This window comes from Anser brachyrhynchus, assembly GCF_964034855.1.
Source record: "Anser brachyrhynchus genome assembly, chromosome: Z".
In the NCBI taxonomy this organism is placed as follows: domain Eukaryota; kingdom Metazoa; phylum Chordata; class Aves; order Anseriformes; family Anatidae; genus Anser; species Anser brachyrhynchus.
The window spans coordinates 40,140,708-40,164,926 of record NC_137697.1 but is presented as its reverse complement, the minus strand read 5'-3'; the positions used below and the strand labels follow the sequence as shown (position 1 = coordinate 40,164,926).

The 24,219-nt window shown below is 38.7% G+C and overlaps 1 protein-coding gene across 1 annotated transcript; it reads left to right on the top strand.

The window, feature by feature from the left end:
- The first annotated feature begins 514 nt into the window (after nt 1-514).
- On the top strand, nt 515-23,879 carry HSD17B3 (hydroxysteroid 17-beta dehydrogenase 3). The gene is made up of 9 exons (XM_080573525.1): nt 515-2,845; nt 8,704-8,779; nt 14,942-15,049; nt 15,779-15,846; nt 16,984-17,019; nt 19,210-19,244; nt 20,257-20,338; nt 21,976-22,041; nt 22,876-23,879. The coding sequence occupies exons 2-9, from the start codon at nt 8,731-8,733 to the stop codon at nt 22,984-22,986; spliced, it is 555 nt and encodes a 184-aa protein (XP_080429651.1). The 5' UTR covers nt 515-2,845; nt 8,704-8,730; the 3' UTR covers nt 22,987-23,879.
- Nucleotides 23,880-24,219: the final 340 nt, after the last annotated feature.

Below are 24,219 nucleotides of genomic sequence, written 5' to 3'. Positions count from 1 at the left end.
TGTATTTTTATGGCCTAAGCACAAGTTCAGTGTGAACTTGCCCTGGAAGTCTCTGGACTGGGGCTTAACTCTTCATCGCTGTATGAAGTAGTGCTGTTGTGTTATCTCCAAGGTCTGGAGTATTCTTATCCAGGGTTTTGGTTTAGACCCATCTTCAGTCTCTACGATTCCTAAGCAACTACAATAAAAATATTTTTATTCTTTTTGTTCTTGGGTAGCCTCCAGAAAAAGAATGAAACCTTGCTACTAAAGCGAGCACCAGAAGTCATTGTTTCATTTTGATTTTTTTTCTTTTTTTTTTTTTGGGTCGTTTACAAATCTGGGTGTAATGCAGAGACGTTATTCTAGTCTAAACTCTGGGCATTCCTTGGAGAAAGCAGGTCACGTGCCCTGATTAGACTTCTCCCTTCTCTGCCAGTGCCCGGAGACTAGCAGCGTGCTGGGAAGAGGCATTTCCCAGGAGAGTGTTACCCTTGCGTGCTAGCTCGCTGCCTTCTCTCGCCATGGAAGACTATCAGCATCAGCTGCTTATGGTTACTGGGGGACTGATCTGTTTCTGCGCTCTGGTAAAATGCATCAGATTTATGAAATACGTTTTGCCATATACCTGGAGTGCTTTGCCTCAGGCTTTCTTTCGGTCGCTGGGAGAATGGGCAGGTAATGCAAACTTCCTCACCTTCTTCTTGTAGCTGAGTGATGAATTGTTACATTACTAACTGGGAGAGGTTTTTCTTTCATTCTCACCCTGTCCCTTCAGAACAGAACATGATTTCCACTAACTGAGGCTTGCTTCATTTCTTTTTTGTTGCCTTGTAGTAACTTCAGATTAATGAGCCTGAAGGTTTTGCCTACTTGGGGAGAAGAGAAAAATAAACTGGTAACAACCTGCACCCCTTGTGTATAGATGTGAATTTTCTCCCCATTCCTACTTGTGATGTTTTTTTCTCTACTGGAAATGCTTTAGTTTTGATAGCATTTCCTACATCCTCAGTTTCCTGATGTGTGAAGCAAGTACCTTCTAGTGTATCCTAGTACATGATCTCCATTCTTCGAAGCAACTTGTCTTTGTTCCTCGTGACTTTGCTCCAGACTATTTTCTGGTTTTTGTTCTTTTTTTCTTTTCTTTTTCCAGAACTGATGACTTATCCTTAATGGTATCATTAACAAACCAAATCTACTTTTGCCTAAAAACTACAAAAGCTGCAACTTGGCAGTGCTTTTTTTAAAAGATATTACATATTCTCATGAAAATAACAGAAATGTTTAAAAAACACCTTCTTCCTACTGAACATCGATGATTTTCTTAGGCTTGATAAATTATCAGCATGAAGTAAGAATGAAAAGGTTTCTGAGTTTCTGAGTTCCTGGGCTACAGGTGTCACCGATGGTGGCCTCTTGGTATGAAGTGACCCCAAAAGTACTCTTGTGCTTCCTTCCTTACCCCCGTGCTAGAGACTTGATGTCACTGCATTGAGTATATGTTTAATAAACACTTTCACAGTGGATTAAGAAGAAATTAAATCCACCCCTTTACTGAAGACCTGCCTAAACACCAAGTGCTTCTGAAATAATGCATAGATCTCGTCTTAATGCTAGTAAGACATAGACCTCACTTGTGTGCGTGTGGTGAGGAGCGCTGTGTGGAACCCTCTCTGTAAAATCCTGTTTCTGTTGAAGGCTGAGAGACTCTCATTTCCTTCGGTGGACCTTGCGTGCTCTGTCCTACAAATATTAAGGTTTCTCAGCCCAGTAACGTTTATTAGACCCGACTGATTCGCTGCATCACGTGGCACATGAGCTCCTGAGAACTGTGAGAGTGAAAGTTGGAAAGTGGAAGCTTCTTTTCCAGTGGGTGCTTGCTTTTCACCTGCAGGCCTACTAGGAAGGCAAAAATCCACCGCTTCCTCACCACGGGATTTCTGTTATTTGTGAAATAAGAGGGTAGTTGCTCTTCTGTTGGCAGTGATCCCAGCTGTTCAAATTCACCTTGCTCTCCCAGATTCTTTTGCAACTTAGAAGTCCTTGATCCACATTTTTTTAGACATTGACCCATTTTTAATTTTGCCTTGAAAACTTACCAGGTGTACCTCAGAATCGCTTTAGTGCTTGCCTACTTTACTTATTTCTTTCTTGATAAGAAAGGTGAAAACTTTTTGTTTCTATAGTTCCTCTTTTTTATTTGCTTGTATAATATTTAAAGATCAGGATGCTTTACAAATGCCAAGGCTTGTTTACTTTCTCAGTGACACTAAATCCAAAGGTAAACTGCGACTCAGAAAGCTCTGGGAGAAGACCATTTTATAGATGGTTGTTAAGCTTTTCCTTGCTGAAAGAATTCTTGTGTGAGAAAAGTATCACTTCAGCCACTAGCATCAGCTTCAGTCACTAGTTACTCCTTATCTTCTGTTGTACTGCCACAGACATACAAGCTAAAAAGCTGCAAAACAGAACTTGTAGAAATGTGTGTACGGAAGACAATTCTACCATCTCATAGGAAATGGATTTGTTGCTGAGTGTCTCCTCGTTGAACGTGAGAATAAAAGCTAGCAACTGCATTAGATAGGTTACTCTGAGGGGGGATTTGCTTTGAAGACAAAAAGTGCTAAGTGGAGTAACAAAAAGATGAAAAAGTCACAAGGGATTAACCAAGTGTGTGTGGGGAATTGATTCTGTGCTTTACTAGAAGCATTTTGGTAGTAATGTTCAAGAAATGCAGATGAGTAAGTTTAACAAATTCAGGAAAGAGCAACCTGCAGTAGAGCAACAAATATAATCCCTCTTCTTTTTACTTTCTCCAGTGGTCACAGGAGCAGGAGATGGGCTTGGAAAAGCATATTCGTTTGAGGTAAAATAGATTACATACACTTAATTTTATTTTAACAAAATGGCAATTGCTACCCCTTTCCCAGTCTCCGCGAGTTACTAACACAATTCTAGGATTCAAAGCCACTGTGACAAACCCGGTACTAATCCTTCCCCTCCGTATTTGCAGAATAACATTAATCAAGTTCTGCAAGGAAACCGGTGTTGCATTTCAGAGGAAAGTCATTCGTGCCTCACTGGTCTCGTCAGTCCAAAGAAATAAAATGGAAACACTGAATAATCCAAAAGATTTTGTGTTGTCTGTCCAGAGTGGGAAGTCTCCTAGGTTATCCCTTTTTAATCCCAGTTTCACAGCTAATGTGCTTTTTGTCTTTCACTGAGGTTGTCCAGCATTAAAAATACAAAATGTATTTTATTAGCCTTCACCGTTGCAAAGAACAGTCTGAGAGACTTATTTGAAATAATAAAGGATAACTATGCAAATGAAAATGAACTAAAAATTATGGAAATTATAATGAAATATATATGGTTTGATTAAGCATTGCTAGCTTCATGAGTCTGTAGAAGGAAGGAGGAAGCCACAATCAGTTCTGCGCTGTTGTGCAGCCACTACATTTCACTTCACTGAAGTCACACATCACTGGAGACAAGGCAGCCTTGAAGTTGAAACATTCAGAAACACGAAGTTACTGTCTTCAGAGCTGAGATGACAGGGTGAAAATTAGCAGCCTTTAATATGTGAGGGCTTAGATTAGATGTGCTGCCTGCTGATGTGATAAATTATATAAAAACTTTCTCTCATGGGAAATTTGCCTTTTTGCCTTTGATTTAGTAGGCTGGATTTTTTAAAGCCAGCTTTCATAAGCATTATTCACTTTAATCACCTGATTTTGATTACTGGGGGTGGCAATACAATAAGTACTTTTGAAAGGGTGTTGAACGTAGGAAGCACAAAGATACCAGGTATTGTGTATATATATATGTATAGTTTAATATTTGTAGTTTAATATCTGTCATAGTTGTGATAAAGATCACATGCTCTCCTGTGGAAGCAAAGAGAAAATGCTGCCTTCTATCTACTGACTGAGTTGCTGTAATGCTGAGCAAATGGCAAGGGTCTGCAGATGCAGCTTGCTGAACTAACCCCGTATGGGAGCACCTGGTGATATTTCAACCACGTGAAGTTTGCTGGCACCTGAGAGTGTCTAGATCGGATTCTCTTTTTTTTTCTGCCTTTTGTTCTGCCTTCTTTGTGTCATATAGGTTATACAACAGTAAATCCCATTTAAAAGGCCATTCATGGCATGCGAATCATGAGAAAGTATAAAATAACTACTGTCTTTTCTTGAAAAAACAGCTCTTGGCTGGAACTGGCAAGATTTTGTGGAACATTTGTTCATTATTCTTGGCTTTTGTGTGATGACTGAGAGCCATCTTTATCCTTGCTGAGACGTACCTTCCTCCCCAGGTGGTCCCTTTGATTGAAGCTGTGGTCAGCTACTGCGCTGTGGGGCAGATCCCAAGCCCACACCACATGAGCTCATAGTTTGGCACGTCATCTCGCTGGCTGAGGTCAAAGCACACGCTTGTGTGTGGCTTGTGGATAAATAAACCCGAACCTGCTGTTTTAACGTCTGTGTGCCTTTGGAGTTCCTGGCTCAGCGCTGCTGTCTGCTGATCTGATGTCAGAGTACAAAGTTCTCTGATGTTCTGCTGGAACGGGTCCCGCTGGTATCGTGGGCTGATGTAGAGGCAACACACATCTTGTCTGTGGGCCGCAGGGCCACAGCATCTCTTCCTCTGAGTTTGTGCTGCAGCAACAAGTGATGAATTTCCTTGAGACGTGGGCTGATAACAAGTTACAAACTAGCGTAAGGGCTCAGGCTCCTATGGCACAGGAGGCTGAGGAGAGCAGTTCTCATGTTTTGGAAGACTAGTGTGATGTGACTTCCTCTGCTCAGTGTTTCCTGTGGAAACTCGAGTTGGTGGCTCGTGAGTACAGCCCAGGAGATAGAGGTTCAGGCGAAGATTACAGTATTTACTGGGTCAGTACCCGTGTTTCTAAGGCTTACAGACAGATACAGGCCTCTGTGAAATCCATTAAGCTCAAGAGCTCTCTGGGTTTGTGTGAGGAGCCAGACAGCTGTGAGGTCTCAGAATACTGCTTTGTTGATGCCTGGACACAGATTTTTCAGAGCAAATTACTGTCCCTTTAGGTTCCTAATCTTGTGTTGGCAGGCAAGTACACCTTGACCTTATCCTCTCCCGCATGAAATTCCAGGCTTCTGAGAAGGCTCTGACTGTACTTCTGACATGTCAGGGTGATTTTGAAGGACCGGTCCTTGTGAACGTACAGACTCCTTCCCTTAAACTGACTGCTGTGATGTCAAAGTGCTGGCTTTTGGAACCAGTTTGCTATACGTATTTCAAAAGGCAGGTTTCTGTCTCAGTCTGTCACGTCTGAGACATCTTTGACATCTCCACTCACTTGTTAGTACTTCAGATACTGGTACGAACTTGTTAGTTCTATTTTCCTGATGTAGTGGCAAGAGAAGTGCTTTAGGATCTCCTCCTGGCTTAGAACCTCAAATATCTTGAGTGTATGGCCAAGACCATTCCATATTCTGACATGTACAGTTTAACCTCTGCACTCTTCTCACCTGATGGCAGGACACAAGAAGGATTTTGGTGGCTGATCTGGTCATCTTTTCTTTCTTTCTTTTATTTATTTATTTTTTAAATTGTTAATATTTAATAAGATTCTTATAAATCTAAATGTATCTAAATCAATGTTTTAGCACACCATTTCAACCCAGGCCATTCTATGGTTCTATGATTTTGAGAAAGCCTTTGTGTTCATTTATTAATGCAGCCTTTTCTGAAATCTCAAACCTTTGTCCTTTTTCCTGAAATCCTATGCAGTATTACCAGCAGTATAATACAAGCTAAATATGATCTGAGTTTTTCTGTTCCAGTTGCATACGCATTCTAATTTCTCAAGTTGACCCTGCATTTATTCTTTGAAATATTGCTGATCCAGTTGTGTTGTACAGGTGCAAAGCTAGTGGAAAGCTTGCAGAATCATCTGCCCTGTCTCAGCCTGCTGGACCAAAATGGGTTGAAGGATTTGAATCACAGGGATCCTTCAGGCCTGCATCCCAAGCAAGGGAAGAAAATGTGTGAAACACTGAGGCCATATCAGTGCAGTCCTGGGGAAGAGAGAAAATCTCTTAAGATTAGTAGAAAGTTGTGGTAGGTGGCTACGGCATGCACAGAATTATTATCAAGGGTTTTAAATTATTACATCTAATGATCCGTGTAGAGTATAACCAATCTGTCAGTGTAGCTGCAGATATGCTTTGAATCTAAAACCCATGTCGTGCCTTGTGCAAAGCTGTATTGTCTGAAAATTTCATTTGCTGGAAGATTTACTTCAGACTGTAGCTGCAAAAACGTGCTGGAAAATAGAGTGACTTCACATGAATTAGTGTGGGCTTAAGCTTTTTAACAGTGTCTTTGTGCGATTCCAGAACGCAGATCCCACCAGATCTCCCTTTAACATTGATCCCACTTCCAAAGGCTGAGTTACCACACATGGCTAAGGCTGCAGTCTGTAGTACTGCTCCCGCATGTCGGCAGCCTCAGAGGGCCGGGAGCATTTCGGCCCTTTGCCACTGGGAGTCAGGGTTTCCTCACCCAGCAGGTCTGCCTGGTGCGGCGCCGGGAAGATGCTTCGCGCTGAGGGCGTCTGCGCTCGAAGCTACTTTCGTTTGCAATGCGGCTGTGTTAAAACTGATTTAATCTGTGCCGTGGATGGCCAGGAAATTCCTCTTTTTTTTCTTTTTCTTTTTTTTCTTTTTCTTTTTTTTTTTCTTTTTTTTTTCTTTTTTTAATACAATTCATTTTGTTTGCCTCGGGGGTGCTTTTGAATCACATATGGTCATTAAAATGTCCTATGAAACTGATTTCTGAAAAGAATGCGTGTTTTCTGTGTGGGTCAGGAGGCAAAAATAAAAGAGTAGGCAGGTGTGCAACCATTTTTGCCTTGAGAAATGGCTGCCACAACCTTTTGTTTCCAATTAGTCTGGTATACAAAAGCAGAGGCGAGTCCTCTCACCTGGCAGTTTGTGATTTTGTTTGCCACAAGTATATATGCTTTTGGCTAAAATACAACACAATCTTAGCAGTAGGGATCATTTTTTATTTATTTTTTAAGGAGGGATTTTTCCACCAAACAAAGCACAGAGAGGTATAGCTGAGATGACATTGAGAAGCCCAGTGAGACAGACTTTTATTTTGTATATGACATGTCTGATATTTGGTCTTGAGTCTAAATGCTCAAAAAATCAAAACAATCCCCATTCAAACACCCCCAAGTGACAGGTAGGAATAAGTGACCACAGAAGCAGGGACCATGTCTCCGTTGCTTTCAAGTGGATAGGAAACAGCTTGAGCAAAGCTCATGTGGACAAAGGGAAATTCGCCAGTGCGAAGACAATTAACATTCTCTTCCTGAGTACCTCAAATGGAGCCCTTAAAATAAGCTTTCGAAACTCCAGAGCATCTGAACCTCTGCGTGTCTCCTTGGAGCATGGGACAATTATGTGAGAGGGTCTCCAAAAGCTCGGGATTGTGCGTGGTCTTTGTGCTGAAAATGCAAATGGTCGTGGCTTATACACTTAATAGACAGTCTGCCCCTGGTACTCTCAGTGTAGTGAATTTTTAAACAAAGGTCCTTATTCCTTAACATTCTTTTCATTGTTTCAGAAGAGCTCAGTAGGACAATCTGCTTCCCTCAAATAGGTTTAAGGAGAGTGCGTTGCAGGGAGTCAGCGACAGAAATGAATGGGTCTTCAGTGTGTGGGCTTTGCCAGTTCATTTCTTGGTCTAAGCAAACATGGTACTTTCAGATGCAGTTGGCTTTATCTTTGTGCTGACTGAGTTAACTCTCTTTCTCCTTGCTTCCATGGCTATTTTTTTCTGGTTTCAGCTCTATCTTTCGTTTCTTTGTGCATGCAACTTTCTTCAACTGCTGCTTGTTAATACCTTAGTTTCACAAGATGAGGGCATATTTTTCTCTCAGGTTCTGCCTCACACTCTTTAGCTGATGGGAGTGGGAGGCCTAGGGAAAATGGGAGAATACCCTTCTCTGTTTATTCTGTACATGGTAAGACCAAACTGACTATGGACTGCTGTGTTATATGCTGTTCACAGCTATAAACTTCAACTCTTGCCAGTATCTTTGTGGATGTACCTTTGTGTGACTGTATTTTCAATTTTTATGCATGGACTTGTTGGGCTTCCTCACTTTTTTTTTTTTTTTTTAAGTCTGTATCTAATGAAAGAAAAAAATTTATCCATCTGTCTTGTGTGAGATTTTATTTCTATTAAGTTTGTATGAATAAATTCAAATGCCTGCAAACTCTTGATCCTTCAGTTCAATATGCTCAGTGTACTTCCTCAAGATTAAAAACAAAATGTGAGGGTCAAAGATGGTGTCATCAGCTTATTTGTTTCCTAATGCTTTTCTGGGAAATGTCATGTTGTCTTCATTCCCTGTGAATATTCACTCACTTGAAACTGGATAGGGTTGTTTATTTTTTGGTGTGTTATTGAGTTTTCATTACTGTCCAGTGTGTTTTTCTCATAATGGTCCAAGATTATACAGGAAAGGAGGTGTTTTCACAGACTGTTAGAATCCAAATTAATGTTTGACCTGTTTTTAGTATCCGTTGCTTACCCATTAGGCAGGTGATAAGTGACTGAAAACAATTAAGTAATTCTGTCATTGTTTTTGTTGTAAAACTAGAAAAAAATGTCTTCTGAAAAAAAGTCTTGTCAATATTGTTTTCTGACAACTTTTATATTCTCCTCTTGCAGCTGGCAAAACGTGGGTTAAATGTAGTTATGATAAGCAGAACTCTTGAAAAACTGCAGAGAGTAGCCACTGAAATCGGTAAGCGTTCATCTCAAACTTACTTTCCTGTTTAGCAGGCTGGCTTGGCAGGAACCTGAAGGTCTGTTTCCCTGGTACAGCATCTAGTACGGGTGGGCCCCAAGTATTGCTACAGATTGAGCCCCAGGTATTGATGCAATATGACAGATACTTTGTTTGATATCACTTTGTTGTTTCAACCCTTCTAGTCTTGGACTACTTTAAATGTACATGCTGTAATTCAAACAGTGCAATGGGTTGGACACGTTAAAAAAAAAACAAAACAAAAAAAACCCACACGACTGTAGGTTCTGTACTGGCTTAAAACCTTTATTCACCTGAGCTTAAATTCTATAAGAACAGGCAAAAGAGATGTAGTACTAGTACTAGTCTGAATCATCTATGAAACAGTTTTTGCTCAGGAAAGATTGCTTTTAGTCTAGTTCTTGGAATATAGCGAAGGAGGAGCAGAAATGAAAACATTGTAGCTGTTGTCTTTTTTTTTTTTCCTTTTAAGATTTACAAGTTCCATTTGGCTTTTGATAATGCAGTTAAATAGTTCATCTTTAGAATTAATGTTCCCTTTCTTTCCTTCAGAGTGGATAAGCCATTTGCCCTGGGGAATGGCTTGTTTAAATACATTAAGACTGACAGTTAGGATTTCTGTAGGAGTCAAGTGATTTTATATCCTCCATTAACTTTAGAGATTGTGTTAATCAGAGTTATTTTTCCCACAATCTCTTCTTCTATACATGGCTTCCGTCCACCGTGCTCCTTGATTTACAGTCTCCAGTGCTAAGCATGTGTCACTCCCAGGTTTACAGCCCTGCCTCTAGGCAGGCGGGGCACCTGGCTGCAGCAGCACATCAGGTTTGGGGCACTCACCTGCCGAGCATGTGGTGCATCTCCTAGGGAAGCTTCAGGAGCTCCTCCTGCTGAAGCAAGGGATTGATTGGGCTTCTAATTTTTCTGTCCGATTTCCCCCTGTCTGCCGTCCCGCCGAGGCCATGCAGTGCTGTGCCCTGCAGCAGCACCCAGCCAAAGACCTGCCCTGTCCTGGAAGGCATCGGTGTGGCAGCCCACCCTGTGCCAGTGGGCACCAATTTTCCCCAAAGTTCGCTGAAATTGGTGGCAGCTCTCAGTGAGATCCTTCCATTGTTTTCAGTGGGTTTTGGCTCATGCCCAGAGTGACTCATGTGTTGTTGTGTCAGGCTGGAAATGGGTGCGTAACAACTAGTAGATGTCACAAACAAAAGGAAGAAGAGGAGGATACGGTGATGACAAGTGGACAGCATCTGATCTAAGGCATGGATGAGAAAAAAATCAGCAGGGAGCTCTGGATGTGTGCTTAGGTTAAAGCTTTGGAAAGGCTCCTCTGATTTCTATTTGCAGGCTTGGGCTTTACTGTAATTAAACTAAGCAGTCATTGGAAAGGAAGAAGAGTTAAATTTACTATGATTTTATGTGAGTAAATAAACAATGCAAACCAAAAATGAAGCAGAAACTTAACAGAATGCTTTTACTGTTTTCTAAATTCTGTAACTCTCACTGACTTTTTTTTTTTTTTTTTTTTTTTAATCTAAACATCTTAAACAAGCAGTGTCTTACTGCAGGCAGTTATCTCTACCCTGAACTAACATGCAAGGAGATTAAGGCACAGAGAGATAGAGACACAAAAATTATCGCAGGCTACGTAAATATGTCGTAGGACTGTGCACATTGCTCATGTTTCCTTTTGCTTAACAGTTAGACTGTGTATCTTTTTCCGATGAGTTGGACACAGTAACTAGACGACTTGACTCCCTTCTCAACCTGATGACATTATTTGCGTAATTGTACTGTAGAATTCCATTCAGACACTGAATAATATAAACGAAAGGAGGTTAACAAGGGTAATTCCAGAGGTCTCAGTAGCTGGCTTTCAAACAGCCCTGTGGATCGCAGGAACGTCTGAGAGCACCTCTCAGAAATGGAGCTTGCAGCAGGCAGAAATCCACAAGCAGAAAAACCTTTCTGCAAATAAGCACTGGAACCAAAAGCCAGATTTCCACCCCATTGGACAGGATGGCTTTTCCAGAACATGAGATAAAAGATAACAAAATAAGTCTTGTGAGGGCAGATGGAGATATCCATTGCACCAGGTATACTGCTTATTTAATATGTTTACTGTTGTGGTTGTAAAGCCATTGATCAGGAGATCAGATATGATGGAATGCTATTGGATATACTCCTTCTTCTTTGTCTTCTTACACTTCCTAAGCAAGCTGTACAAACAGAGCTAGATCCTGATAGAGAAGTTATAACCCTAGAATTGGTTGATAAGACCAGGGCCTGTACTTGTTAAGCTGTTAAATCATGCCAAATAACAACAACTATGCACTTCTGTAACACACTAATATTAGCCACAAAAAGATATATATATATGTATACATATATATATGTCTGTATGAAGAAACAAATCTGTATTTAAGGAAAGAAAGTGTCTGATCCTCAGAATGCAGCTGAAAGTATAGCTACATCATCTTAGACTAGCTGAACATGCAGGTCATGAATTTGGATTTAGTGATACAGTGAGTAGTTTATCCGACTTTCCCTGCAGATATCACATCCATTGCTGTAGAACAAAGCAGCAAATACAAAAATCACCCCACAGAATGGCCAAGAACCAAACGTGTCTCACTCCCACTAAGTCTGTTAAAGGTGCTAGCTGTGTCTAGCTGTCGCCAGTACTACGCTGTGTCCTCCACCTCTCCTCCTTCCAGAGCTGGCTCCAAGAGCTAAGCAGGTAATAAGCTGAGATCACTGAGGTTTTTTATTAGCAAGAAAAAAAAAACACTCCCTTGGCACATCCTTCCTTCTCCATTAAAGGTGGTTAAGCATACCTGTTTTGTCTTGCTGATCCCTTGGGGTAAAACACGACTGCTTAAGGCTGATTTCCCAATACACACTACTACTGCTACATAACAGAGCACCTCAGGGCCTTGACCAATATTTCTGAGTGCTCAACTGACTAATAGTAATTCCCAGGGCTTTTTTTTTTTTGTTGTTGCTCACTGAGTTCATGTTCTCTTGTATCTTCTATCACCTATTGCAGTTCTATTTTCATCTCCATTCTCTTTGTTTCTTCTCTATTTTTCTGTTATTTTTGAAACTGAGGTTTATTATATTTCTGAGGAGATACATTTCTTTAAAAGACATTCAAAATGTAGCCAGAAATGTAGTCAGAGCTTGTAATTTATAATTTTACAGAACTTATAATATTTCTCCCATCATATTTTTTTAGTTTTTTTTGTTGTTTAAGTAACATCTCATTTTGCTCTTCTCTCTGCAAATTTCTGCTGAACATGAAGCCTGAATGCTTCTATTTCACGTTCAGATTTTGTTATAGTACTTCAAAAGTGTCTTCTATTGCTACAGAGATCAGTTCTTGTGTAACTCAGGCATTCATTTTGCTACCCCAGGTTTCCAGAAGATCTTCCTATCTCTCCAAACAGAAAGGGAGAGTTTCTGGCAGCCTTCATGTTCTAACCAACTTCATGCTTCTGCCGGATTTATTCTCTTCTTGGTAAATTTCAAGAGGCAGCACGTTATCCTATCTGACAAGTAGGATTCCCAAGTGGTCTGAGGTCAGAAGGAGTTAGATGTACCTTTAATGATACATTTTGTAACATGTCAGATGAAACAATACAGCTCAGGTTTTTAATTTTCCTGAAATTCTTTTTCTCTCTCTCTCTCTCTTTTTGTTTTTGTTTTTGTTTTGTTTTGTTAAGGGAATAACCTATTCTGATGTTTAAAAACCTAGATTCTTTTCTTCTAGCACATTTAGGACTTTGAAAAAGAGTTGGAGTGGCTTTAGTCTTCAAAGAGTAATGTAAATCTTTGTCACAGAGAGGGAGAGACATAAGATACTTGGAAAATATTTTTTGGCTTTCTCCTATATAGACTTGTTATCATTTTCTGAAGAGCTATCCCTGGATAATTCATTTATAAGCATGATAGTTTTATTTTATTTTATTTTATTTTATTTTATTTTATTTTATTTTATTTTATTTTATTTTATTTTATTTTATTTTATTTTATTTTATTTTATTTTATTTTATTTTATTTTATTTTATTTTATTTTATTTTATTTTATTTTATTTTATTTTATTAATATATTGTTTTATTCTTAAATGAGACAGAGTAAAGCCATCTGGAGTACTTGTTTGTTGGCTGAGAGTGCTGGTTGCAGCAGTGCATTTGTGTGCAGACAAGGGGATGCAGAGAAAGGCCAAATGGTTTGTTTGATCCTAATTTTTATGCTGCTGTAGTTTTGGCTGCCCTTCTTGTTGCCCGCAAGAAAGATGGCCACAACATCACTACACTTCTGAAGACCATCTTGTTTTGTTTATAGAGCTCTTCAATCATCAGGTCACCGTAGGTGTCTGCTCCAGCTGTTGCTCTGTTCTTTCTCTTCACTCCATTTACACTCACAATGTCCTTATTCTTTGTAGCTGCACCGTTCCCCCAGTTTTGGGCTACTAGGGGGGTCATTTGCCACTAGAATTGCTTTTATAGGTTGAAGGTTCAAAGGGTGTTTCATCCTTTTCATGCACACAACTGCAGCTTGGAAAGAAGGCAAGAGAAAGGGCACTGCTTCCTCCTTGCCCCTGTCATGGAGACAGATGTCCTTGAAAATCACACACAAGACACAGCCTGCTTTTCACATCTGGAGTCACAGCGTCTGCTGTTTCCTCAGACTGCTTCTGTTGCTTTGGTAGTGTGAGGTGTTTGAGACTTGCGGTACGTTGAGGGGCAAGGAGGGATCAGCCTGGAGGGAATGGCATCCCTCTAATCCATCCTGTAATGCAGGCCCAGTGTGGCTGCAAACTGGCTTGCTGGACCCAAAGCCAAAATGGACTTCCTGCCAGGCTCGCTGTCCCAAAGTGGTCCGAGGAGCAACAGGCCTTTTCCTAAGTCTGGATGGAGACAGAGAGGTGAGGCACGACTTGTGAGTAGAAATCACTGAGCAATTCCTATTCAAAGCAGCGCTCTCTGTTGCCTATATGACAAAACCAAGTTCCAAGCAAGTTTGGGCAGTTTCCCAAACAAGACTCAAAGCAGATTTTCTGCCATCCGCATGCACCTGAATTCCTGCTGCTTGAAGCGAGTCTGCAACCCGATCATCTATTGACATTTCCAAGATTCACTTGTCACTTTTTTCAGTGAACTTCATCTGGATTTCAGGTTGCCCATAAAACTTGAAAGCAGGTTTAGCAGCAAGAATTTACAATGTGAACAACTAGTTAGAAAGGACCTTACTGGGCCCCTTTGAAGGAGAACCTTGACTTTAAAAATGAGTAAATAAGAGCCTCTACCTCTTTTCCTCATGAAACTTCATTGAAAATATGGACAGTAATAAATCAACTGCTGAGAAAAATGGTAATGTCCAGCTGGGCTCCGCTCCTGCATAGCATTGATACTGGAAAAATCATACACATTTCCCTTTCCCTTCTGTGTAAATTGACCTTGCAAAATTTAAGCTCCAACTTCCCTTAAATGTCTTTACTCCAGCAAAATCCTAAGATTCAGTCCATGAAGTTGCAAAAGTTAAAACAAGAGAGGAATTGGGAGAAAAAGATGCAGAAAATATGGCATCACAACAAGTCCTGTTTTACCCTCCTCCTACAAGACAAAAATGAGTGTTGCTTGTTAAAATGTTCATCTTATGTATGAAAACACTTTAAAACAATTCTGCAAAACTGTGCTTATGTCAAGGATCTGGCACCCACATTCACTTGTCTAATGTATGCTGACAGTGTTCTTTTATAAATATTATGACAACCAGGGGAAGAAGTTCTATATTGTTTATTTCCTCCCCACCATCTCCCCCCCCCCCCCCTTTTTTTTTTTCTCTTGCTGAAGGACTAAATGCTGTTTAGATTTTGTGAGGGAATTTTCACTGATTTCAGGGCATAAGTTCATCCTATTTCCCAGGATATTTCCCCAAAAACAACTGTAACCAGTGAGAGTGTTTTGCTTGTGTTGCAATTCTTTTAAAAAACAGAAAGTTGAAAAAATTTCTAATTTTACAGTGGACATTACTAAATTATATATCTCATTATTTCTCTTATTACTGAATTACAGTTCTCCCTCTCTCTGGGTAAATGCAAAGGGATATTCTATTTTTTTTCTTAATTTCAGAGCAGGCCACAGGTCAAAAGGTGAAGGTTATACAAGCTGATTTCACTAGAAATTCAGTATACGAGAACATTGAAAAAGGTCTGCAAGGCTTGGAAATTGGTGTTTTGGGTGAGTCACTAAGGTCTGTTAATTAAAGAGTATTTTATGGCTGCAGTGCATTTAGCAGAGAATTGTACAAATGATGTGTGTCATAACAACTTGTTGGCCAACATCTGAAACCAAGCACACAACTGCCTAACACGTTTGAGCATTAATTATCTCTAACAAGTTTTAAAAGTGAATTAAGATTCTTCAAGCATTTCCCATTTCTCTGTATAGTGGCTTCTCTTACTGTGAAACCTTTTCTGTCACTTCATGAGCAACATCCAGCTTGTGGGGTGACCTCTTCCCTCTGTGGCCTCAAGGAATTCATTTTCTGTATGGGTTGTTTTACAGCTGTGTGCAATTCTCATATTCAATCTGAAACAAGCCTGTGGCTAATGTTAATTTGTATGATCCACATAGAAAAAAAAAATATATATATATATATATATTTTGGTTAACAAAATCATCCTTTTAGTAGTGAAACAAACAAGCAAAACAACAACAAAAGAAACAAACAACCGCCCTAAAACTGTACAGCAGATTGTATTTCTGTTCCCCGTAGTCTATACCAACCAGTACTGATGACTTCATTAAGAGTGAGACTTGGTGCTTGCTGAATGAATGCTGGTGAAGCAGTGTTTCTGTTCACCTACAGCTTAAAAACTGAGTCTTGTGGAGAAGCCATTTGTTTAACTAGCTGAACTGCGCACTTTATCCAGATGTGGTTCTTATCATTATGTTTCCTTCTATTAGTTAACAATGTTGGAATGCTTCATAATCCTCTCCCATGCCGTTTCCTTAATGCACCAGACGTAGATGAGGTAGGATTACTCCATGGTTTTCTATTTCCAATATAACAATTATGCACCATAATTCTTCTTAACAAGGGACAGATTCTGTCCCTACTACAATCAGTGGATATTTAAGTGTTCAGTTGGGTGGGAAAACTACTAGGCCTGATGGAGCATCTCTTGATGTGTTTTTAATGTTCAGAAGAGCTTGCACAAGAGAAAGAATGGTATAGTTTTGCTAAATTGCTGCAGACACCTAGCAATAGAAGAGCTGGTCTGGCCACAGCAGAGATCAGTAGCCTCTCTGTCTCACTGCTCTCACGTAATGTCATGGGGGCCAGCCTGGTCACAGCCAGAGCATTCCTGTTAATAGTATAAAAACTTTTTTACTTTGAGACACCGTTGATTTAATCTGTGGGAAAATGAAAAATAAACCTTGCTTAAACATGGTTTACTTTGGGGGGAGGGATTAATTTACACACTTAGAATCGTTTGACAGAATTGTGGACTTGATTCTTTGCCTTATTGTTGTCTACCCATACAGAATTAACCACAAAATAAACAGCTTCCAAGTGTATTTCTTGCTAGCCCCTGCCCCAGGATCCATTCAGTCGATTTGTCATCAAACCAGAGATCCCCAAGTTGGCTCTTCCTGCAGTGTCACATGTGATGGCACCTCTGCTGCTGCTACAGCTTGTGTTTGCCTGTTGGTCATGGGATGATACCTCTACATGGCAGTGCTTATGCTGTGTAGATGGCTTATAAAAATGCTGCTACCTCTGCCAATGGAAGCAATTCATTCTCAGCCTGGCATCTTTGTAATATGGGTGTCCTTTGGTTTGCTGGAGCTGTCACTGCTGGGACACCAGGATCCCAGGTTTTGTCATGTCCAAAGACTTGTCTGGGCAAAACAGAGTGCACTTAATCAAAGAGATGCAAGGCAGATTTGGATGTCATGATTAGTAATAAATAAATAAATAAATAAATAAATAAATAAATAAATAATTTAGGGTTCACCTGCCTTTGAGTATCTCACATCATAGGCACAGTGAAAATCCAAGGCAACCCTGCTTTGCAAGGAACTTGGAATTGCTAGCTTTTTTATCTAGATAAGCCACACACACACTGAGGTTATCTATGAACTTTACGTTTTCTTGTTTCCTGCAGAACCTTGTGAACTGCAACATTATTTCTGCTACAAAGGTATGTGCCACACATGTGACTAGTCTGTAACTTATTTCATTAGAAAAAAATTAGTCCCACAAAAGAGTGACCGATTAACTTTCCTGATTAATTTCATTCAGTTTATCCAGAGATGGTTGTTTTCAGCTGGAATGTCAGCACAATTTTAAGGACCCTTTTGGATTCTACTGCCTACAAAATATTTTGATCAGTGTTCACTGGGAATGTTTTAACACTGTTGCTTTGTTGACACACATCATTAAAATGTAGCTGAAACATTTTGTAAAAATATGACGATTTTGGTAAAGAGAATATTTGTTTCAAAACCAACATCTACAAGGCAGGAAGGTTCATAGTACTGTACTTTTTGTACTGTACTGTACATGCATTTTTGACAGACAAAAAAAAAAAAAACATTTTTCTATCAATGTAGGAGAGAAACTTCAGGAGTGACTCCCAATTCGGGATTGTTACCTCTTGGAGTTAATTTTGGTTGGCTACTTCCCTTACAAGAACAGTTAATATTTCATGCTTTGAAATTCCTATTGCTCTACTGTTTGCAAGCAGCATGTTAACATGAACAAGAGCAGAACAAGAGCTTTGTAGTTCATCTCAGCAAATATCTTTCTAAACATGACATGAAAATTATCAACAGATGTTCCCCTTTCTTTGGCTAGTAAACTTTACCTCCCAAATTTGTAGTGCTGCTTAATGACCTCAGATAATAAATCATGTAATATCAATCAGTTGAAACAAATTATTTTATAAACTAGTTTGGTGGACTTTCCACTCCTAGGTTTCATTCCATTTACTTGTTGAAAGAAGAGAAATATCTGCAATATCTGAATACTGAGTATATATGCCTCACAAACCCAGCCAAAAGTTTTGTACCTTCTCAGTCTGGATCCAAAGTGTCCTCCACTTACCACTTCAAGCCTTATACATGCCACAAAATCAATGTCTTCCACTTCCCCAAGGCTTGGTTATACAGCCACAACCTTAGTGTTACAAGCACTTGGTGATTCCTTTCCTTAGTGTTACAACCACTCCCTTTTCATTTCTTCACAAAAAATCACCTTCCACCAAAACACAAAGAAGAAATCATGCTCCTCACCACTGTTGCTCATGGCTTGGTCCCAATCATTATTAATTCCACACCCACTGCCTCATCCCTGGCTTGATTGCTGGTAGGATGCTGCTCATCTCTTCTTGCAGTGGGATGCCTGAGCTCCAGATATTCCTGGATCCCACAGATGTCAGTGGGATTTTCAGCACTGAGAAAAGGCAGGAACTTTTCCCATATTTTCCAATTTAATTGGAAATTCTCCTTCACCCAATTTAACGTGACCCACTTTGTCACCCTTTCTGAAAATGAAGCTTGCAAAACCAACCCTGCTTCTACAGTCCTGTTGTGTATGATACTACTGAAAAAAAAAATTGAATCAGCAAGGACTGAATTAAGTTGCATCATTCAAGAACTGAACTAAGTGGTATCTTTCATTTTCTTTTTATTACAGTCCTTGACAAGTTAGGTCACAGTCTTATCCTGTGAAGATTCATACATCACGTATGTTTATAAAGAGACGATAGTATGAGTATGAATTCCCTAGGCAGTTCGGCTTGAAATCAAGAATACTCTTCAAATTAACAGGCAGCAGCTAATTTCTTACCTAAAAACGGATTTAATTGCACTTCAAAAATTGTAAGAATTATTCCATCTGTTGTTAAAATTGAAATGGATATTTAAATAATTATCATCAAAAATGGTCCTAAAGCTCATTTGGTAGCAGAAAAAAAAAAAAAAAAAAAAAGAAGATTTTATTTTCATGATTTTCTGCTATTTCTGATCCAGGTAGAGACAGAAGAAAAAAATCAAAAACAGTATAGAGTTTACTTTTTCCTTACAGTTATGACTCAATACTGAAGATTCATGAAATTCAGATACTGTTAAAAAACTTCAGATAAGCATAAGGTTTTCATTGCCTAAGAGACTAACCTTTGAAATTTTGGACAGTACAGCTGATTGACAGTCCATTAACATTTCAAAAATATTTTCCAAAACTTTGAATGTTCCACATTTCAGCTATTTGAACTGCACATGCATGTCTGAGGCTTAAGCAAATAGGAAACTGTGAATAAAACAAGACGAATGAAAAAACGTAATTGGAATGAGGGAGATTGATTATAATTCTCAACATACTTGTCTTACAGATGACACGAATAATTTTGAAACAAATGGAACCAAGGTAATTTTTTTTCCAGAACTTTCAATTTGTTTTAGTTGCTGCCTCCACTTTATTCAGTGTTAGCTGTGCTTTTTCATTATTAACTTCTGCACTTTGTGGTGTGACAATCAGTAAGATTTACTTCTGTTACTGTTCTGTGCGAATGAATGATAGGAAGTGCTACACGTTTTCAGTCAATTGTAGAATGAGACAGAGAATATAAAATTTTGGTCTGTTTGCAGCAAAAATATGCAGGTGTTGCAGAAATAAAATGGCATGTGATGAGTCTAATTAGGCAAACAACTGCATTTGAATATATTGTCATATTTTTCCAGAAGAGGTAGCCATGCTTGGAATATTACTTTTAAAGCCCTGGAAATACCTGTATTTCCTCTGAGAGGTTAATTCACCTCTGTAATCCCTTTTGTCCTTTTAATACAATGTGATTTTAGACACATCCTTAAACCAGAAGTTAATGTTTTCAAATGAAATTTCTAGAAAACATTAACTACTACATTTTAGAGGACAGTACATACTTTTTGTTTTGGCAACAACAACAACAAAAAAAAGCTCTCACTGTTTAATTGTTTTGTTTTGTTTTGTTTTTCCTGGTTGTTGTGGAATAAATTGGTTTTAGTGATTTTTTACAGGGAGTTGTGAATAGGGAAACTAAAACAACAGATGCATGGAACAGGAAAAAGAATGTGCTGGCTAATGAGCAAAGGGGACCTACCAATTACTTAGGAGCATAAAATCTTTCCTCTGATGGCAATTTTTGCTCTGTTAGATGTACAATAGCATGTAAAATGTTCCTATGGTTCTGACTGCACTAGGCATTTAAGTTTCACTTATGCTATTATTCCTAGCTGCATTAGACTTAATTGCACCTAACAAAACCATAAAAATTGGGTCTTTTGAGAGTGTAGTCTACAGTATTACAAGAGAGCTCTGCCTTTTGGGGGAAAAATGTTAGTTTCCACTTATGCAGATTTTTACTCTAATGCTGTATGTAACTATTTAAATTCAATTTCAGACAGAAGGGTCTTATTCTGAATCTGTCCTCTGGTCTGGGTACTTTTCCCTGTCCATTATACACAATGTACTCAGCTTCTAAGGTAAGTCTTTCACATTGCTTTATGAAGAAATCTCCAAGTGTTTCCCAAAACATTTATATCAGCAATACAGGGCTGGGTTTTCAGTTGACATAAATGTGTTGTTCCAATGAAAAAAGGGAGTGATGTGAATTAGCACTAGCTGAGAACCAAGAGTCAGTGAAGGTATGCAAATGAAATCCAGCTGAAGGTATGTCTCATCTTAGGAACATTTTTGCTGTTAATTAAATTGTGTTATACCAGTGCTCACAGTCTGTCCTCACTGAGGGAAGTGGTGGCTTTTACTGGACTGGCTTAGCTAGCTTGCTTGAAACTGTAAATACATGGCAGTGTTAGATTTTACTTATGGAGTCAAGAATAAAAATCCTAGTAGGTGGCTGGTGAGTTTCCTCACTTCCTAGATTTCACTTTGAAATACTACTTTGAGTTGAAACCCCAGACCTTATCAAAGTGAAAAGTTCCTGATTTTCACTGAAACGCCAAAAAATGATCTGCTCAGATCAGGTTTGTTTCAAATGAAAAATTCTAACAATATTTGCTTGAACATAGCTGAAGTTCAGCTTGGTAAGAAAAGCTAGTTTTTCTTGGTAAGAAATTCTAGTTTTCCATTTCCTCTCTCTCATTTTAACATAAGTTTCTCATTACTCAAAACTTGAACTACATTCAAGCCAGTCAATTTTTGTTCTTTAGAAAAGTTTAGTTAATATTATTTCTAAATGATATGGTGCATTGGTTGTTCTATTTTGACTTTTTTTTTTTTCTTATTTATTTGCTACCTTTATTTCTGAGTGCTTTTTAAATGGACTGATTCTGTCAGTGCCCTGAAAGGAAGCTATTTTACTTGTCAGCATATTGTTGTATCATGAAATATCAAGAGACTATTAGTGTTTAAATTGCAAGGCCTCTCAAATGATGGCTAGGAAACAGCCTCAGTTTTTCTGCTTAATATAGCTTTTATACTTGTAATTACAAAGGAGGGATTCAATATTGTCAAGTTTCAGAATATTTCTAAAATCAATCATTATACAAGAAAGTCAACTTATACAAAAATAAGTTAGTATATGTGTAATCTTCGTAGCGTGAAGAAAAATTTAGAAAGATAAACCCTGAAGGCTGAAGCTCAAAATAGACAAACAAACAAACAACTGCTCAAATATATTATTTTGCAAATTATATTTATAGGTTATACTCATAGGTATGCCTTGAAGGCATGAGTTGTATTTCACTCCCATTTTTATTGCAAGAAAAACTGCCTTGTAAACCTTGGAGTAGGAGGGTAGGTATTAGCCAGAGATGACAACCACAAGCAAGAGAGCTAATATAATGGGACTCAGATATTTGCATTTTCATAAATATGACAAATATTTCAATCCAGTCTGCACTAATACTTACCTGTTTTATGTCTGGCTTGCACCCATGCCATACTCTTTCCCTCATGCAGGCAGTCAATCTATTTGCTAATGTGGCACAGCAGAAAATGTGTCTTGAAAAGGTAATTTCTAGGTTTTTCAACATTCACTGTGCTTGGTTGCATGATTCTTGGTCATTTTTGTTAAGGACTCTGTATTCACATATTTGCAGGTGTATGTGAAAGTACGTTGTTTCCTATGCTAATGTTATTTCATTTTATTTTATTCTAGGCTTTTATATGCACTTTCTCCAAAGCACTACAAGCAGAGTACAGGGCAAAGGGAATTATCATACAGGTGGTACTATATCTCGCCACGCTTACCTTCATTTTAACAAATTCTTCAAGAATGATCTGAGATGCCTAAACTTGTGTCTTGCAGCCTTTGTTGGTGAAGTGCTGAGTGACCCTGTCAAAGCTTTCTCTCTATATGCAGCTATAAATACTTTTCCTTATTTCATTACAGAATCTTTATGTATTCCATATAGTCCCTTAATCCATTGGAACTATTTGTTATAATTTGTCAGATGCAGTGAAATTCCTCAAAGTGAATGGCCTTATGTAAATATTTGATGACATTACACTGCTATTATGTTTCATATTTTAGGTAGTGGCTCCTTATGGTGTTTCTACTCCAATGACCATGCACCAAAAACCTGGTCTTATTACAAAGACGGCAGAAGAGTTTGTTAGTGAATCACTGGATTATGTTACTTTTGGAGATGAGATTTTTGGATGTTTAGCCCATGAAATACTGGTAATTGAATTTGACAGTTTGTAAATGGGTCCCCAAAACTGATTCAAGGCTGTCTGGACTCAGTAGGTTCTTCTGACTGATTCTGGAATCCTCAAGGTTGGATTTCCTTAGGATACCAAGCTAATAAAATAAATATGTATGTATAGCAGCTGTTAATGATGAGCATTAAATAAAAGTACAGGGAAGAGAATAGATCTACTGATAACTGACAGGAATGAGCATTTCTCTCAAAGAGAAACATGCACACTAAAAGTATAAAGGAAAATTTTTTGCATTTAATGTTTTCTATGACCTTTCTGAACACTTGGTTAATTTCTTTCAAGAGGTTTCTGTAACCCATTGTCTTCCTATTGTTTTTGTTTGATTATTCTAAAGGCCTGTGTCCTGCGGCTTGTTCCTTTATGGGTATTCCACAGTGACAGGCTTCAAGAAGCAGTCCTGCATCTGTTCACCAGTTATCTGAAGAAAAGGTGGAGGAAGCCCTGACGTCATTTTCTTTCTTCCTTTTTTTTTTTTTTTTTTTTTGAAGATGTGCAATAGGGAACCCCGGCAGGATACATTTTACTGTGGCTGTGTGCGTGAATGTGGAAGGAATCAAATCAGTTGGAGGCATAACTCCACCCAAATCACCAATCCAGTGATCAGTGACTGGATCCAATGAATCTATTAAGCAAAATAATTACTGTCCCTTTCCAGCAATTTCTGGGCTTTAGATAGGTTCTAAGAAATGCTGCTGCTGCTACTATTTTGATATAAGCTTGGAGGCCACAGATATTTATGCTTATTTGTTGTTCACAAATAAAACAATAATTTGCTTTATTCCCAAATTTGTTCAGAGTGTGTTTTGATGTTTTCAGAGAGTGTTTTGTGCCTTTGGTTTCTTCTGAAATGCCAAGGAAATTTTCAGGAGGGTGGGAAGAAAAGAAAAGGAGAAGCTTTCAGGATAGAAAGTACACACTAGAACTTTGGAAATCTGCAGTCATAAAAATGTGCTTCTGTCCAGAGGCTATGAATGACTTTGTCCTCTGCAATATCTCATATGGGCTGCAGAGGCAGGAGCATAGGCAAAAGATACGCAGTAATTCTACATTCCTGGATGGATCCAGAAGGCAAATCTTTTGATTGCAAATACCTACTCATTCAGATGTATTTCTGTTTGTAATAAATCAGGAATTTTTATGCATCTTCTCATTTTGAAGGTTTATTTTACTTCTGCTTTCCAAAGAGCTTTTTCTGTAAACCTGCATTTAGATAGCAAAGGCTTTGCTAATAAAAATAAGTATATTTTGGTGTTTGGCCAAATATGAGGATGAGTCTTTGTAATCTTTGCCATACAGGAGGGAGAGGAATCACTAAATGTATTCCACCGGGTCCAGAAATTTCTGTATGCTGCATTGAGCCTAGTAACAAATCTAGGCAACACCACATAGACTTGTGATACAATATCATGTGGTCCTAACTTTCTGAACCTGCCTCCTATGATTGTTGCTGTAATTTTCACAAAGAATGACTAAGGATTACACTGAAATATTTGAACTAAGATAATGAAAATAATTATATATAAAATTATGTAAACTTTTCTTGCAGTACAAACGGACTTGATCAAGGTCTGAAAACAATCATAAAAAATCACCTTCTTCAAAGGGGTGAATGAGAGGGGGACCTTTGCCAGGTCTTTCCATTGAGTTCAGTGAAGCTTCTCATAAATTTGTGGTTTTT

Excerpts from the sequence above, each read along its gene's own strand:
- HSD17B3 (XM_080573525.1), top strand. The coding sequence starts at position 8,731 with ATGATAAGCAGAACTCTTGAAAAACTGCAGAGAGTAGCCACTGAAATC. Across the intron at positions 15,847-16,983 it reads ATGCACCAGACGTAGATGAG|AACCTTGTGAACTGCAACAT; the intron begins GTAGGATTACTC and ends TGTTTCCTGCAG. Across the intron at positions 22,042-22,875 it reads CAAAGGGAATTATCATACAG|GCCTGTGTCCTGCGGCTTGT; the intron begins GTGGTACTATAT and ends ATTATTCTAAAG.